This window comes from Diplotaxodon limnothrissa, linkage group LG10 (assembly GCF_057381915.1).
Source record: "Diplotaxodon limnothrissa isolate DT_005_m linkage group LG10, D_limnothrissa_male_GT1.1, whole genome shotgun sequence".
Lineage (NCBI taxonomy): Eukaryota > Metazoa > Chordata > Actinopteri > Cichliformes > Cichlidae > Diplotaxodon > Diplotaxodon limnothrissa.
Genome location: NC_140605.1, coordinates 15,971,526 through 15,990,262, shown reverse-complemented (window position 1 = coordinate 15,990,262; position 18,737 = coordinate 15,971,526). Strand labels below are relative to the sequence as shown.

The window sequence follows — 18,737 nt, the reverse complement described above, 5'->3', positions numbered from 1 at the left end:
CTATGCATACATGCTCCAGTAAATGATGTTGAAGAGCAGGTAAGCCAGCGGGAATAATACCCTGGAGTATGAGTCGATCATGTAGCTGTTGCTCATGATGAAGCTGAGGTTTCGTTTTAAAGGGTGCTTGCGATGTAGCCTGGTGCCTTCTGTGGGTGCGGAGACAGTCGAGTTTCGAGACTGGATGTTCCTCTCTGTATTTGGGGTGCTGGCAGGGAGGGAGGCCAGGTCAATTTCATTGTCGTGGAAACACCCATCAAAGGCCATAGCCTCAGCAGCATTGTAAGAGGTGGGCATCTGCAGAGAGAGGAGAGCAGATCACTGTTAGTTTCTGGAGATTGCCTTATGGCTGCATACCGTAGCCTAAATAGGACAGGAGATTTGAGAAGATTTTAGAAAGAACTTGACCTTTGCTCTCTTCAGCTTCTTCATCTCCTCCACTGTGGTGAAATAGTTGACCGCAGCGTACTCGATGACTGACAGAAAGACAAACAGGAAGCTCGCCCATAGATAGATGTCTACAGCTTTTACGTAAGACACCTGTGGCATAGAGGCCGACACACCGGTGATGATGGTGGACATTGTCAGTACGGTGGTGATGCCTGAATACAGAAAAACCAGTTGTGACTGTTGCTGCAGAAACATTGCAGAGAATAATGTTATTGTAGCTACAAACAAGTAATAACAAGAAATTATCCTTTGAAGACCTTTTATGTACCAATGTGAATTCAGTGTATGAACAATTGTGCCATAAAAATCACAGCAAATGTGATAATGTAATCGAAATACTTTAGTCGTGGTAAAGGGCAGTGGGCTTGAAAGGGCATATCCTTTATCATCATCCTCAGGGTTTTGACAAGCATATAACCATGCAAGTGTATTTATGTTCATTAATTACAGAAGGCAAAGTCATTATTACATCATTGCTGGATGCAAACTAGCTTAACTCTGATTTAGTGCTCTTTTGCTCGTAAAGCTTTTAGAATTGGAATTTGGAGTCTGTCTGATTCCAAAAATAGCCCAGCCTTAATGATGGCATCTCCTTGCGTAAGCTAACTGTGTAGGAGGGGGAAAACATAGATGGTGAACCAGCAGACACCGTTGGATATGCTTATTTGCTTTCTTGCTGAGCGGCAGATTAGAACAGTGACACTCATCTCTCCTGTCCATAAGCCAGGAAATATCTACTGTTTGGCTGCTGGGAACTTCACTATCATTGTCATTGCAGGTCATTGCACCTAAGTGAGAACCTATTGTAAAACAATGATGTGAGTTAGTGAGTTTCACTAACTTATAACATAAGAATCTTGTGAACAGGATATTTTAATCCAAACCCCACTACTTTCCTGAACTTTAACCAAATAGCAGTTGGAAAGAGAAAGAAAATAACAAGTGAAATCATAACAAAATGCGCAAAGCACGAAGCTATCAAAATACCAAGCAAACTGGGGTCTCCTGGTTGACAAACTTCCTCCACTCCTTCCTCCTTATGGGGAATTTCTCACAGTTTAAATACGGGCAATTAGATCTCAAAAACAAGGTGTAATTATTTGATGAGACGATGTGCTTCCTGACTGATTTACGCCTAATCTCTCCAGTATTTGGCAAACAAGGGAGTGAAATCAATCTTACCATTTCACTCTCAAAAAGTTAATCAATGGAAAGATGAATTTAAAGTAAAAACTAGGCATGGTGATATTTTTTTATCGGTCCAGATGAAAATACAATTTCGGTAATTATTTATGTTGGTCGTATTGGCTCAACGGCTTAGTACCCAGGGAGACACGGGCAGGTACGGCTCTCCTGTCTATCCAGAAAGACACCCAGGACAGCATCACCATCAGCATGGTGGGAAAGTACGTCTGAAGCATGAAGAAGAAGATATGCCGCCTTAGAATGAAGTTTATGTAGAGCCGATTGTACCAACCTGAAACAGATAAATGGACACAGTGGAGTGCAGGCAGGTGCAAAGCAGGGTGATATCAGTAACTGACAGGAGAAAATAAAGTTGTCCTTATTAAAAATAAAAGTCTAACATGAACCTACGGGGAGAACCTAGAACTCAAATGAGAGAGCAAATCTCTTTAATGCCGGAGTTACGTAACATCTTCGTAGATTGGATACTGTAGGTTCCCTCACAAAAAATTTTAAAACTGAGATGAAAATCTCTCTTTCTCCAATTCTAGTGTTTCTTTCTACACAGACAACAATAAAAGGAAACTGGGTTTGAAAAAGTAGACCATACAACTCTAAAACACCTTGCATAATCAATACCTTTCTGCTTTGCAGAGAGGGATTGATTCCCATGTCATCATTTTGGAAAATGTGGTTATTTTCTTTCTCACAGAGAACCTAAACAATCAATAGCACTCAGTCATGTCTGTGTACATATAAAAGCTTTCGCCCATACACAGTTACTGTAGCAAAGCATTATGACTGGAAATGGGAATAATGTGTTCATTGGTAAACTGTACAGATGCTGGTTATTGGATTTTGTAGCCTTTGCCGGTTAAGCTGTTTTCACAAGCTTGGACAAGTTAATCAACTGCTGGCTGCATCTCCATAGAAAACGATTGTAAGAGTGGTGTCAAATCTTTTTGTGTAATGCGTATTTTCCAAAATGTTAAACTGTTCCTATTTAGAAAAACTGTAGGGGTCTGGAGCACTCTGGCTGTTTTCAAAATGAATACATCTCAGAGTGTCCCCAGACTCCTGCCGGACATACCAGTGCTGCTGTAGAAGGCTAGCCCAAAGGAAGGCTGGAAGTCTTCAATAAAAAACTGAGAGAGCACAATCTCGTCAGTCCTTAATGAATCGTTCCCGTTCTTCCAGTAGAGCATTAGGTCGTTCTCATTGTAAGCATCTTCAAGAGAGGAGAGAAAGAGGGTGGGCGTTTGGGGTTGGACACCTTCGCGTATTGCCTCTCTTAGAAGTTTCATGGATGTTTCTCTCAGAGGAGAGGAGAGAGCTGCCAAAAATGGGACTACCAACTCTCCCCTGAGATCAGGATCCATGATTGAGACACACAGAGTGAGAGAGAGCGGTAAAGACCAAAGAATTCACAAACATTGCAGTAAATCCTGCATCATGAGGATAGACAAGCATAATGCACAGAGGCTGACTTGAATGACCCGAGGATTATAAATAATTTGTGCAAAAGGGGGATGGTGATGCTTACTACTGTGAGTATGAAGTAAGGTAATGCACTCTGAGCTGTCTCTGTCCCAACTGTATAACATTCAAGCATATCCAATTGCGTTTTTGTGCAGAAAATAGATAGTGTTTGAAAATTTAACAAGCTCAAAGCTTTCTCTAGCCCAAATTTTTTAAATTACATAATAGTGCATCAAATGTTGTGTAACATGTTTACCAGCAAAACATGTCAGCACAAGAACAAGTACATTTAATGTAGGAATTAACATTATTACTCTGCAAACAACACTGGATATCCTATTAGGTATTTGCAAGCAACCACGATGTCCCGACTGCAGCTTAATACTCACAGCTCTCCAGCTCCAGAGAGCAGTTCTGTGTGTCCAGAGGGAAACTGCTGAAGTCCATTGAGCAAAGAGCCGTCACAGTGATCCTGAAACACAGCTTTCAGTTAAATAAATACCTACATAAATATTGCAGTAATCTCAGTGAAACAGTGTAAAATAAAACTACTGGACTGAATTGATTCATTCAGTAACAGCATCTGTGCCTGACACAGTTTGTGGCTGCTGTTGGCCATTTGGGAATTTGTGCCATATTGTCATCGTCTGTGACTGAAATGGATATGTTGAATGCCGTCTGGGAGCTTACGTTCCACCTTCTCATATTCACTTCATACCCTGCCCACTAAACTGGGCTGTGGTGATGTTCATGCTCATCAAACAGTCTTAGTAAAATTTAAGCCATAACTCATTGTATTAGGACATGTAAGCTTAAAACTTGATGGTTTAACAACCCTTGCTAATTTGTATATACTGTACAAGGGGTTTTGGTGCAAATGCCTTCATTGGTCTGATTTTTGGCAAACCGCACCTCAGGGCTGAAAACTGAAACCAGCTGGAGCAAACACCAATACAGTTTCTCTAATGGCCATTTGAGCCTGGCCCCGAAAGTAAATCGATAACACAGGCTGTGCGTAAAACACAGATGTAGCCACTGTGACGTCACCGATTGGTGGTCTCATTTTGAAACTGTGTTTGTGTCGTGTTTTGAAGCCTGATGCTTCAGTTTGACAGAGAAATCAATACACTGTGCTCACAAGGTAACAATATGCCAATCACAACCCCACCCTAAAACATAAGTTCATCCTCCTTTTTGACTTCAGACCATAATTCACAAAGGCAATATTTAGAGGAAGCAGTAGGCTCCTTTTCCTATAGACTTCACACGAATTCATTAAAGAGTTGCCCCCTGCTGGCCACTAGTAAGAAAGCTGAATTAATGCATGTCTGCATTATCTATATTGGCTCATCTTCATGTGCAGGTAATTGTCCTAACACTTATCCAAAAAAGAATGAAATCCTTTAAAAATGAATGTTAATGTTAATCAGTGTTAATGTTAACATTTTTTATTTTAATGTTGACACTATTTATCAGAGCCTGGAGTCTGTAGATCCACCTTACCATATAGTGTTAGCTAATACTTTAGCATCCCAATCAATTTCATCAAATTTAGGCCCTTCTAATTTCAAAAAGACAAGATAATGACAGCCAGTATTAGCCATTATTTTGGCTACTGGTTAATGACAGAAAATGCAATTATAGTGATCTCTCTATGAATACAATGAGACATATATCATTATTTTTTTTACCTAACACTGTAGAGAATATTTCCATCAGGATAAACCCTCAGCATGATGTTCTCCATGGTTGTATCATGGATAAAAGAACGCTTAGAGTGGACAAAAAACACATCTGGAACCCAGATTTTCTTCACCAGACGTGCATCGAAGGTCCGACTCTTGTTGCTGCTGGAGGGGAAGGCCAGGCGATCATCTTGCCAGTAATGCCGCAGGTAGAGAGTCATGGTGAAGTCCTACAAAAAAAAACAAAAAAAACCAGTCATTTTCAACAGAGAAAACAAGTCAGTTTCTTTTGATTAGATTAACTACTGAAATCTAAAAGGTGCGTACCATGTTTACTTCAGAAATGCTGTCAATGCTCTCCACCTGGACATCGATACCAACAGGCAGGGCTGAACCTGGACAGATGTTGCAATGGATCAGTTGGATAACATCTGCTTGCACATCTGTCAGAGATTACCAATGTGTAAATCCCACTTCTGAGCTATATGCAGAGACAACCCTAGTTTATACAGTCATGATACACAGTACAGTATAAACATCTGTGACTGAAGCAAAAAATCTTATGTTCACATTCTACATTTTTGAATGTCAAAGGAACCATTACCTTACACTGGAAATCTTTGTAAATGCACAACCTCACCTTTTATTTATTTATTTTTTTGGTTCACAGTAAAAATCAACTCCTCAAAATGTCGCTTTACTTGAAATGCATGTTTCAGTGACCTTTCTTTACAGTATTTGATTTAGACAAATGAACGCTGCTGCTCAGTTAAGAAGATAAATGTAAAAAAAAATTGTTTAATTATTTATATATCTTCACTACTTTCTTGGTTAAGCTGTTAATACTGTAACAGAAATATGTAATACTTAGCTCTCTACTGATTCTGAGAAATTACATCAACTACATCAACTCGTGTGACCTCATACGTTACATTTAGTACTGGGAAAATAAGCGAATCCTTTCTAATCTAATCTGGCCTATGGGAGAGGTAGCTCACTACCTACATGCCTATAAATTTCCCTGAGGTTACACAGTCAACATGCATGTGTGGACATTCAACAACACTCACTAATTCATTATGTTATCTTAAAGAATCCATTAATTGAAAATCTGCCACATTGTATTATTACATAAATATCCAGGGTAGTGTATAGTAAGAAGAATGGTTCTTGTCATTATCCAGCGGCACAATACGGTTAATGTTTGATTTGAACTGTAAACACCGACTGATGTTGTTGGAGGTTTTTTCTGTGCCATTGTTTAATGAAGGTAAGCACTCAAAAGCATGTGTTTGCAATCACAATGGAGTAATGAAGGTGGAGGAATTTTACTGGGATGCTGACATCCTGGAATAGGGTCAAACAGAGTTAGCTCACTTAAACTCGTTAATGAGCTTCAAAACTCTCTATTACCAACAAAAAAAAAATAAGGAAAGGAGGAAAAAAATGAAGAAAAAATCTTCGCGGGCCACAGGACACCACACATAGCAGACAAATGTAACAATCCAGCAAATGTGTTTGGAGCTAACAGAGTTAACTCACACTATCAGCTCAGTGATAATGTCAAGTTTAGGAAGAAAAGGTTTGAAGTAAATAAGAAACAAAAAAATGGGTCTCGAACTCAACTCTATTTTAAATAAATATGTTTTATTAGTATCATAGTCACAAAGTGAATTAACGAAACAGAACAAAGAAACAGAAAACAGAAAGATAAAGTGTTTTCCAATTCGTAACCACCACCGATTTGCTTGACCCAGTAGCTGAATAACAATGATTTAATGACAATGTTCCAGTCGTGCAAACTGATCAAGTGACGGGTAATCTTACTTTTAATACTAATTTGTTACATAACAAGATTCTTGCTATTAAAAAAATAACCTGTCACACTACCCAGGGAGAAAAGTAACTCATCAGACAACCAAAATCCCCTCTGCAGTTAGCTTTGTGGTTATACATTCAGAAATTCTACATCCTAATATGTTTACTATAGTCAGTTGATTTTACCTCAGCAGGTTAGCACTGGCAGAATACCCTCAACCATCTCACCAGCAATCGGCTTGTTAGTTTCCTACAGAGTGGCAGCTTTAGTTGTGGCAGACATTCATTATCACCTGACAACAAATGATACAACTACTTAATGCCCTCTTTGCCTGAATGCTTTATGACCTGACTGACTTGGATACAGTCTTTGAAAATATTTTTTATTGAAAAAAAGAACAGTACTTGCAGTTACCAAAATACAATCAACCTTTCTTCATTTTCCTAAGTAAATAAACACACATATATATGAAAAAAAAAAACACAACGCCCCACCCTCCCCCCAGTCCCACACAGATCAACACAACCATCAAACATATTAGAGGAATATAACAGTAACAAAAGTAGATTTAAACAGGCAATACCTCTAGACTAGCAAAATAAGAGATAAAGGGTTGCCACTTGTGAAAAAATTTGGCTGTGCAACCTCTCAACGTATATTTAATTTTTTCAAGTTTTAAAAAAAACATGACATCTTTAAGCCACCGGGAAATAGTAGGACACCTAACAGACTTCCAATGCAACAATATTAGACGTCTCGCTAGTAGGGATGTGAAGGCTATAATGTCCTTTTGTGTGGAATCAAGTGTAAGTGAGCGAACAGGAATCCCAAATACAGCAATCAGAGGACAAGGATGAAGAGTTACCCCAAGAACAGTTGACATAATAGCAAAATACCCTGTCCAGAAACCTTGTAGCTCAGGACACAGAAAAAACATGTGGCCGAGGTGACAAGGAGAACCGTGGCATTTATCACATTTATTTTCCACTTCTGGATACAATTCAGAAAGTCTAGATTTAGAAAAATGCACCCTGTGTATGACCTTAAATTGAATAAGTCCAAGACGAGCACAGGAGGTGGAAGATCGTACTCTCGCTATAGCCTGTTCCCAAGACTCCTCATGTATTCGAATTCCCAATTCTTCTTCCCATGTACACTTAAGCTTAACATTAGAGTGGTTACTAAAAGACAGAATAGCATCATAGAGTTTCGAAATGGTTCCTCTGTGATGAGGAATAAATGATAACGTAGTTTCCCACTGCTGTTCTGGAGGTAAAGAGGGGAAATTTGGGAAACACTTGGCAACAAAATTTCGAATTTGAAAATAGCGAAACAAATGGGTAATAGGGAGATTATAACGAGAAGACAAGTTGGGAAAACTATCGAAAACACCATCCACATATAAATGTTTGAACTGTTTTATACCCTTGTCACACCACACTGAAAATGTCGAGTCCAAAAGTGAAGGGGGAAACAAATGGTTGTCGCTTAGAGGACCCGAGGAAGACGGCATTACAAAATTAAAGTGACGTCTAAACTGAAACCAGATTTTGAGTGTGTTAAGAACCACCTGATTATCAGTGTACAGAGAGGGTCTCACAGGTAAAGAGGAATAGAGCAAAGCCGGTAAAGAAGAGCCCTTACATGATGATAGCTCCAATTTACACCACGAGGAACCAGAAGATTTTAGCCAGTAGCAAAGTTTATGGATGTGAGCGGCCCAGTAGTAGACTAAAAAATTAGGTAATGCAAGTCCTCCACTAAATCTGCATCGCTGCAGCAAAGTTTTAGAGACCCTAGGTGGCTTCCCTCCCCAAATGAAAGAACCAATAATCTTGTCCAGTGAAACAAAAAAGTGTTTCGGCAAAAATAAGGGAATTGACTGAAATAAAAATAAAAGTTTTGGTAAGATGTTCATTTTAACAACATTAATCTTACCGATTAAAGAAAGGGGGAGATTACCCCATCTTTGAATATCAGATGTGATCCTTGATATAAGAGGAGACAAATTTGCTGATTTAAGGCCAGCTAAAGAGCGAGTCACGTTAATCCCTAAGTACTTAAACCCAGATGGACTGAGACGAAAGGGCAGATCAGACTGTTGAAGTTGACGTGCTGCCGTATTAACAGGAAAACACTCACTTTTCCCCAAATTTAATTTATAACCTGAAAACGAACTGAAGTTCTCCAGAATACTTAAAACAGCAGGGATGGAGCATGCCGGGTCAGTCATATATAATAACAAGTCATCCGCATACAATGATACTTTATGTGTAATTCCATTATGGATGATTCCCCTGAATACAGAAGAAGATCTCAATGTAATAGACAGAGGCTCGATGGCAATGGCAAAGAGTAAGGGAAACAAAGGGCAACCTTGACGACAACCACCACCCAGCGCAAAATAATCAGAGTAAACATCATTAGTATGAACACTGGCTTTAGGGGACGAATAAAGAAGCCGAATCCAGGAAATAAATTTATAGCCAAAACCAAATTTCTCTAAAACAGCAAACAAGTACTCCCACTCCACCCTATCGAAAGCCTTTTCAGCATCTAAAGAGATCACAAGTTCAGGAAGTTCAGATAGACGCTTTGAGTAAATAACATTGAAGAGTGTACGGGTATTAAAAAACAATTGCCGTCCCTTTATAAAGCCATTCTGCTCTTCAGATATAATTCGAGGAAGCACATCCTCAAGGCGACTTGGATACAGTCTTGAAATATGCAGCTGATTTCCTGTCAGAGGAACATCAGTAGTGATCTAATCACTCTGACACTCAACAAACCCATGGTGCACGCCTGCAGATGCCTTAGGGAATGGCATTGCTGTTCAGAGGCTCTCTATCACCAGATAAAATCTTCCAAGAACTCTTATTAGGCCGACGTAAACATCTGTGTAATCATCCACTGAAAAGACTGAGACAACTTGTTTTGCCTTCTGACTGGAAAGAAAATGAATTCAGACATTACAAAAGAGGATGACCACTGTGAACATGCAGTAGAGAAAGTGATTACTGTGCAGGGTTTCTTTAAGGTAATGACAAAAAAGATGCAAAAGATAAAAAAATCCAGACCTGTGATTGGAAGCACACACACACACACACACACACACACACACACACACACACACACACACACACACACACACACACAGGGAGAATTAGGAACACAGTTCAGATTATTTTATCTGTGCTACCGCAGTCATTGTCTCTCAAAGCAGACAATCTAGGTCACAAAGGGCTTTTTGGGCAGCATAATACCAAAAACAGCACAGTAACCTAAATCAACCTGCTGTGTTACCATTAAAGCACACTTAAAAAAATACTAGGAAAAATATTTGGAGTGAGAAAAAGTTAAAATAAATGTATAATAAATACAAATTTATTAACCTTTATTTAACCAGGAAGATCCCATTGAGATTAAAAACCTCTTTTTCAAGGGAGATTTGGCCAAGATAGGCAGCAGCAGATGTCTCACAGTTACAAAAATTACTCAAACACAGGCAGCAACAACCCACATGCAACAATAAGTGAAAGAATACAAATAAAATAAAAAATAAAATTCAATAAAATTCAAATAAAATAAAAAAGTCAGTTAAAATGATAATCAATCTAATTGAAACAGTTGCATGTTATGGACTTGACCTCAAGGATTCGTAGTTTAGATTTAAAATCACTTAATGAAATGAATTCAGTCATTTTCCATTCCTTCTGCAGTTTGTTCCAGGCCAAGGGTGCTAAATGGACAAAAGCTCTTTTACCAAGTTCAGTTCGGGCAAATGGAACAGAAAGCAACAAGTAACCATGCGGACGAAGAGAATACCGACCAGCATGTTTCATTACAAGCAGGGAACATATATAAGAAGGGAGCAACCCAAGTATCGCCTTATATATAAAACTGTATAAATGACAGTTCCTCCGACTTACCAAAGCAGGCCATCCTACCTGAGAGTATAACTCACAGTGGTGAGTCTGAAATTTACGGTTAGTGATGAACCTCAGAGAAGCATGATACACAGAATCAACCATTCGAAGACATTGAGCAGAAGCATTCATATATAGAATATCACCATAATCCAGCACAGGCAAGAATGTTGCAGCAACAAGCCGCTTCTTTGTATTAAAAGAGAAACACAACTTATTTTGAAAATAAAATCTCAGTTTTAACTTCAGGTTTTTCACAAGATTCTCTACATGTGGTTTGAAGGTAAGCGAGTCATCAATTAAGATTCCCAGATATTTATAGGTGTGAACCAACTCTATTTTATGACCTTCAAGAGTGGTTACTGATGGGATTGTTTGGGCTCGTCTCCTTGATTTAGAAAACAACATGAGCTTTGTTTTGTCTGCGCTGAGAACAAGTTTAAGCTGACGTAATGAGTGCTGGACAGCAGAAAAGGCTTTCTGCAAGGAGTCGATGGCTTGGACAAGAGTTGAACCACAGCTGTAAATAACTGTATCATCAGCATAGAAGTGCAAGTTTGAATCTGGCACATGTAGACTAAGATTGTTTACGTAAATGATAAATAGAAGGGGACCTAATACAGAACCCTGTGGCACTCCGTTGTGCACTGTAACAAAGTCAGAACATAGACCGTCAGATTTAATGCACTGAGTCCTGTTACTGAGGTAGTTTGAGAACCATGCCACTGCTCTCTCAGAGAGTCCTGACTGGAAGAGTCTAAGTTTTAAAATACAATGATCAACAGTGTCAAATGCTTTTGACAAATCAATAAAAAGGGATGCACAGTGTTGTTTTTTATCAAGTGCAATAGTAATATCATTTACCACTCTAATTGCAGCTGTGATAGTACTGTGATTCTTCCTAAAGCCTGATTGATATTCAGATAAAATGGCATTGGTGTGCAAAAACTCCTTTAACTGCTCACACACAAGAGCTTCAAGAACTTTGGCCAGCACAGATAGATTAGATATTGGTCTGTAATTAGTTAACACTGCTGGGTCGCCCCCTTTTAATAGAGGAACAACAAAAGCTGATTTCCATACTGAGGAAATAAATAAATCCATAATAAATACAATGACCAAGTGTGTGCGTGTGTGTGTGTGTTACCTCCAAAGCCAGGGCGCATTGCAAAGTCATGGTCTTCAATCCGAAGCAGCTGCTCAGACTTAATTAGCAGAGACTTGGTGCTGTCCAACTTCTTCATCTTAAGATCCACCCGTCTGGAACGCAAAGAGAAGACATAACAGCTGAAGTAAAATCGTTCTCTCTGTCTAGATTTCTTTCTAACAAACACTTAAAACAGCTTAAAACAGCTGTTTTAAGTGTTAAAACAGCACTGACAGATGGTGTTAGGCTAAATGGACTCTAGCACTCTGATTAAAAGCAAAGGCCGTAGCCAAAGGGAGATGAGTACTTTTGCTTTCCACTGCATTCTAGCACATGTGTAACTCAGCTTGATATTGTGGAGCCTCTTTCATTTATATCTGACTCCTGAATGACTTTAGTCACTGAGAGGATGTCATAGTTATCCTAAAACCAAACCAAAGTTCACATCGTTTAATGTTTTAGATTCAGCAACAATCAACACTAATTTTCTGAGCAATGCACATAATCTATGACCTTTCTCTGACACTGATCTACCATCAGTGGACGTAAACGCAAAAAGATGTAGTTATTCATATTTACATGTGAAAGCTCTACAAAGTAGGACATGGAAATGATGTCCATAAAATCACCCATGAAGGTTAGTTTCCACATAAGAAGAAGCTCTACAATTATAGTAAATCAAAGATTCATCTAAGAAACGCCACTTTTGCTCACCCTCCGTGCTTTTGTCTAGCGTTCTCTCCGACGTACAGCTCCTTGTTTCTTCTCTTGTTCGGGAAGTGGCTGCTGTTGAGCTGAGTGACAGGCCACAACCAGGCCAAGCACATCAGTCTTAAGGCCAGGAAGGCCACTCTCATGGTTAAGCTGGGGCTTCAAAGACAAGAGGAACCCAGATGTCCCTCCCACTTCGTCAGGGTCTCTCCCAGTCAATGTCACAGTTGTCCCCGTCCTCTACTGACGCCGTCCATGTCCCAGCAGCTCTCATTCTGTCCCGTCACGCGTGCGCCCGGCTGCTTCTGCGTTATCCCGCTCTCTCATCTCCTGTAACATGGTGAACATCAGTTGAGATATCCAGCAGACTGGCATCCCCCTGGCTCTGAGTTTGTTTGTCACTGTGCCATCCCTCTGCTTACGTCTCCTGACACATCATGTTGCTCCAACTCCAGACTGTCCCCACCCCCGTCAAATATCAATTTATTCCTATAATGACAAAGGAATACCATTAATTCCTCTCTAATCTTCTTTTCTGTGGTTGGTGAAATCTTTCAGTAACCTACAAACTGGAGGAAGCAGAGGGCGGGGATGGGGGGATAATACCAACAACAGTTTCATCATCATTTCTGACCAGATAAAAATAAAAAGGCTGCAGCCTACTTTTATACATTGTAGGATTCCCCCCCCCCCACACACACACACACACACAATTCTCAACCCAGTAGCGCTCCTGGGTGGTGGGAGGACGCAAGTGAGCCCATCAAGAGCAGACAGATTCAAACATATGTCAGGAGTGACGTCTGCAAACATGACGTGTGTTACTTATGGCTTCTGAGTGTGTCGCATTCAAGGCACATGATGACTCCTTTAATCCTCTCAAATACTTAATAAATTGAGTACAGTTAATACTACTACTGACATTAGACATTTCAGACAAAGGCTTCTGGCAAAAGCAGAACCCTCCCTGCCAGCAAACATACCTTTGGAATCCAATGCAAGTGAAAAAACATGACAATGCACTAAAAAGGAAAAAAATATAGAGCAAGAATAAAATTAATTGCAGCTTTCAATTTCTTAAACATGACATCTAAACAAAGACAGTGTAGACCAGCACAGTGCTGTGGATGCATTTTTGAACAGGACATGTCCTTTAACATGCACATTAAACAAATATGGAAGATAAAATGACAAAAATCCGTGTCTCAGAGGGATGCTGAAAAACTAGTTCATGCATTGATTATTTCTAGGTTGGATTGTTGTAATTCATTATTATTAGTCTGTGGTAAAAGTTCCCCCCGAAAAGCCCTGATTTAATCCAGAATGCTGCAGCAAGAGTACAAAAGCGACTAAAAAAACAAGAGATTATATTTCACCCATGTTAGCTTCTCTTCTTTTTCTCCCTGTTAAATCTAGAATTTAAAATAGTTCTTATCACATAGAAGGTCTTGAATATTTATCATATCTTAAAGACGTCAGCACTGTTATTACTGGCGCAGCTGGCAGCCAAAGACAACATACCTGCAATGACTCACTCTTCAGTATAAGACCGACCTTTGACCAAAGCCTGCAGTAGTCTTGTAACAATAAGATCACTACAGACTTCAGTCAAAGGCCTTAAATTAATCACACATCAGTTATAAAGGTTAAGGCCTAATAATGCACATTTAACCCTACTGTATGGTGCCCAAGCATGTAAATCTAATTACCTAATTCTTGTAGTCCAAATGAGATATAGCTTGATGTTGTCATCTCGCTTGCTGTCAAGCATTTGAGCTTCTCAGTTGTTTATTGTGACTATGTGCTTATGTTTCATCTTTCTGATGTATTATTAATTCTCTTCTGCAAATGTATTTTCATGTCTTGCTGTGGCCTACTGAAAAAACCTGGCGAGCACACTGTGGTCAGAGATGTGGCTCACCCTGAGCAACAATCACTACCGAGTGCTTAATTAAATGGAAGCGTCATTACAATGTGAAAAAAATCATTTATATTTAGTCATTTTTATACAGTATTTGTACTTTCACATGCAAGTCACCTATGATCCACCAGGAGGTGCTGTAGCACTCAAATCAACCCAACCCGTGCCTATTTATTCCAGGAAGACCGAAAGGTGTATCATAGTTCAAGTAAGCATGACACACCCTTTTGTGTAAACTATGTCCCAAACTGAGAAATACATTATACTCCCTGAAGTCACCTGAGAGTAGTGATTACGGACATGGAAGTGGTCCAAGTTTCACTGTAGAAGCCCCAGATTTATCATCTTAATGAGCCACAGGTCAACGTTGATTCTCAAAAGAGGGTTAGTATTAGCAATATCTCAATCACAAAAGTCAGCCAGTCCATGAATATAGTTTTGTGGTCGACGAGGGATTTTCACACTAGTGATGGGATTTCCGGCTCTTTTTAGAGAACCGGCTCTTTCGGCTTGGCTCACTAAAAAGAGCTCTTTCGGCTCCGAACCGGCCCTTCAGGTTGTTTTGTTGCTTTAATTAATTTATTATTAACAATAATATAAAATTAAGCACAAAATGAATTACTAATGTAAAAACAGTGGTTTTATTTATATATGTTTATATATAAATATATGCAGTGGCCCCTAGAGACAAAACACATACAAACTCCAAAACACATTTCTAGCGTTAACTGAACTTCCTTAACAGAGCTACCTAGATCACTTAAATTACACAATTGAAAGCATATGTGTATTGTTTGTGTATTTATACACAAGCACTCATATATATTCAAATAATTTAAAAAAAAAAGTTCATTTACCTGTTACTACCACACACCAAATCCGGTCGTTGGTACTTGCTAGCTTGCGTAGCCACCAGAGACGGGCAGTAACGCGTTACTTGTGATTGTGATTGTTGCTTAGAGTGAGCCACATCTCTGACCACAGTGTGCTCGCCAGGTTTTTTCAGTAGGCCACAGCAAGACATGAAAATACATTTGCAGAAGAGAATTAATAATACATCAGAAAGATGAAACATAAGCACATAGTCACAATAAACAACTGAGAAGCTCAAATGCTTGACAGCAAGCGAGATGACAACATCAAGCTATATCTCATTTGGACTACAAGAATTAGGTAATTAGATTTACATGCTTGGGCACCATACAGTAGCGTTAAATGTGCATTATTAGGCCTTAACCTTTATAACTGATGTGTGATTAATTTAAGGCCTTTGACTGAAGTCTGTAGTGATCTTATTGTTACAAGACTACTGCAGGCTTTGGTCAAAGGTCGGTCTTATACTGAAGAATGAGTCATTGCAGGTATGTTGTCTTTGGCTGCCAGCTGCGCCAGTAATAACAGTGCTGACGTCTTTAAGATATGATAAATATTCAAGACCTTCTATGTGATAAGAACTATTTTAAATTCTAGATTTAACAGGGAGAAAAAGAAGAGAAGCTAACATGGGTGAAATATAATCTCTTGTTTTTTTAGTCGCTTTTGTACTCTTGCTGCAGCATTCTGGATTAAATCAGGGCTTTTCGGGGGGAACTTTTACCACAGACTAATAATAATGAATTACAACAATCCAACCTAGAAATAATCAATGCATGAACTAGTTTTTCAGCATCCCTCTGAGACACGGATTTTTGTCATTTTATCTTCCATATTTGTTTAATGTGCATGTTAAAGGACATGTCCTGTTCAAAAATGCATCCACAGCACTGTGCTGGTCTACACTGTCTTTGTTTAGATGTCATGTTTAAGAAATTGAAAGCTGCAATTAATTTTATTCTTGCTCTATATTTTTTTCCTTTTTAGTGCATTGTCATGTTTTTTCACTTGCATTGGATTCCAAAGGTATGTTTGCTGGCAGGGAGGGTTCTGCTTTTGCCAGAAGCCTTTGTCTGAAATGTCTAATGTCAGTAGTAGTATTAACTGTACTCAATTTATTAAGTATTTGAGAGGATTAAAGGAGTCATCATGTGCCTTGAATGCGACACACTCAGAAGCCATAAGTAACACACGTCATGTTTGCAGACGTCACTCCTGACATATGTTTGAATCTGTCTGCTCTTGATGGGCTCACTTGCGTCCTCCCACCACCCAGGAGCGCTACTGGGTTGAGAATTGTGTGTGTGTGTGTGTGTGTGTGTGTGGGGGGGGGGGGGGGGGGAGAATCCTACAATGTATAAAAGTAGGCTGCAGCCTTTTTATTTTTATCTGGTCAGAAATGATGATGAAACTGTTGTTGGTATTATCCCCCCATCCCCGCCCTCTGCTTCCTCCAGTTTGTAGGTTACTGAAAGATTTCACCAACCACAGAAAAGAAGATTAGAGAGGAATTAATGGTATTCCTTTGTCATTATAGGAATAAATTGATATTTGGCGGGGGTGGGGACAGTCTGGAGTTGGAGCAACATGATGTGTCAGGAGACGTAAGCAGAGGGATGGCACAGTGACAAACAAACTCAGAGCCAGGGGGATGCCAGTCTGCTGGATATCTCAACTGATGTTCACCATGTTACAGGAGATGAGAGAGCGGGATAACGCAGAAGCAGCCGGGCGAGATGACAACATCAAGCTATATCTCATTTGGACTACAAGAATTAGGTAATTAGATTTACATGCTTGGGCACCATACAGTAGCGTTACTTGTAACGCGTTACTGTAATCTGATTACTTTTTAGGGTAACGAGTAAAGTAAGGGATTACTATCGCAAAAACGGTAATTAGATTACCGTTACTTTCCTGTAGGAACACTGCCTTACTGCCTTACTAAAACCGTGATTTTTTTGCAAGAATGTCTCATGACAGTGAGGTAAGCAAGCGCAACTTTCCTGACAACAGCTGTGTGCAGATCAACAATGGATAATATATCAAGTATGGGAGAGAGTATGAGCGTGCAGCGTTTAAAGCGTGGAAGTACTGACCTTACTTTGAGTTTGATTCCATAAAAAGTGACAAAAACATTAGTGTCCGTTGTGCGTGGGAAGAAAACTTCTTTTTACAGCGAAAAAAAACAACAACCCCTAAACAAGCTCTGAGTGCGCAACAATGTAATGGGAAATTCACAGAGAAACTTGCGGATTCTTCCACTGACCGCTGCAGCACACCTGCACCAGGGTAAACCTCCGCCTATGCTTTACAGGTGAAAATAGAGCAAAAGGACTGCTAGTCTTTGACTTCTTTATTTTCTGCTGTGTTTTACTTGCATCTATTTGAAAGACTGAGTGTAAACACAAAGAATATTTTATTTTATGTGCTGGAATGTGTAGAAAATAGGTTTAAATGTTAAACTAATTTCTTCAAGTCAGAGAATGTTGCATATAATTAAATCTTTACTTGATGCATAAAGTTAAAAGATTAAAACTGATAAAACAAGTTAAAAAAAGAGACTTTTCCATTTGATTACATTTTGTATGATAGATTATGCAGAAAAAGTAGAATTGGGCTGAAAGATCTATCGCTTTATCACCTATTCAGGTTGTAAATCGTGTTTTTAAAAAGTAACTAAGTAATCAATTACTTTTGAAAATAAGTAATCAGTAAAGTAACGGGATTACTTTTTGGGGGAAGTAATCAGTAATTAGTTACTGATTACTTTTTTCAAGTAACTTGACCAACACTGGTAGCCACTAGGTAACAAAAGCTCAACACTGTGCCTAGCATCCTGGAGCACTTCTGTTGTCTTTTGTACGTGATTTGTCTCTATGGGCCACCGTAAATATACTTTTATTTATTCACGCCACATAAAATGTAATAAATAAATCATATAATACTAAAACCAACTATTCACATTTCAACTTTTAACTATTTCATTTTTTTTTTTAAATTTTAAATTGAAGCGGAAAAAAAGTGCGAGAGAGAGGGCGAGAGAAAGGTAAAGAAAACCCAATGGCTCCCGTCGTTCACGTCAAAGTCCCGGCTCTAAGAGCCATTTCATTCGCGACCGACACATCACTACTGCACACATATGAAAATTAGACCACTGAGAAGCCACACAATGACTTTCTGTTGTATGGGTGTTTCTTTCTCAGTCTGTTTTGCAGTGGTGATTATGTGGAACACACACGAAACACTGAAGTGAGGAGGGTTTTTTTTCTCTCATTTTCATTGGTCAGAATACTTTTTATAAAATAAAAGTAATAGCTTTGATTTAAGTCAGTTTTTCATTAGAAGGCTAAAGCCATGTGGTAGCTAGCTTAAAATGCTTGTCAAGTGGTTAGTTGGATGCTTGTCTCACTGGTCCCGGATAAGAAAAGGAGAAAATGGGTCGCTGATGCTAAAAAGACAATTCAGGATACCACAGATTTTTCCCAAGGAAGGAACAAGGAAGGAAGACTAAGAAGACGAGAGAGAACAGTCCTCTGAT

The 18,737-nt window shown here is 39.2% G+C and overlaps 1 protein-coding gene across 1 annotated transcript; it reads right to left on the bottom strand.

Annotated features, from left to right (window-relative positions):
• LOC146624128 (gamma-aminobutyric acid receptor subunit rho-3-like) lies at window positions 1-12,548 on the bottom strand. The gene is made up of 9 exons (XM_085363717.1): window positions 12,406-12,548; window positions 11,692-11,804; window positions 5,127-5,194; window positions 4,806-5,029; window positions 3,504-3,586; window positions 2,726-2,863; window positions 1,775-1,927; window positions 409-602; window positions 1-297 (listed from the first exon to the last, which is right to left on the bottom strand). Exons 1-9 carry the CDS (start codon window positions 12,546-12,548, stop codon window positions 1-3), a joined length of 1,413 nt encoding a protein of 470 aa, XP_085219843.1.
• Window positions 12,549-18,737: the final 6,189 nt, after the last annotated feature.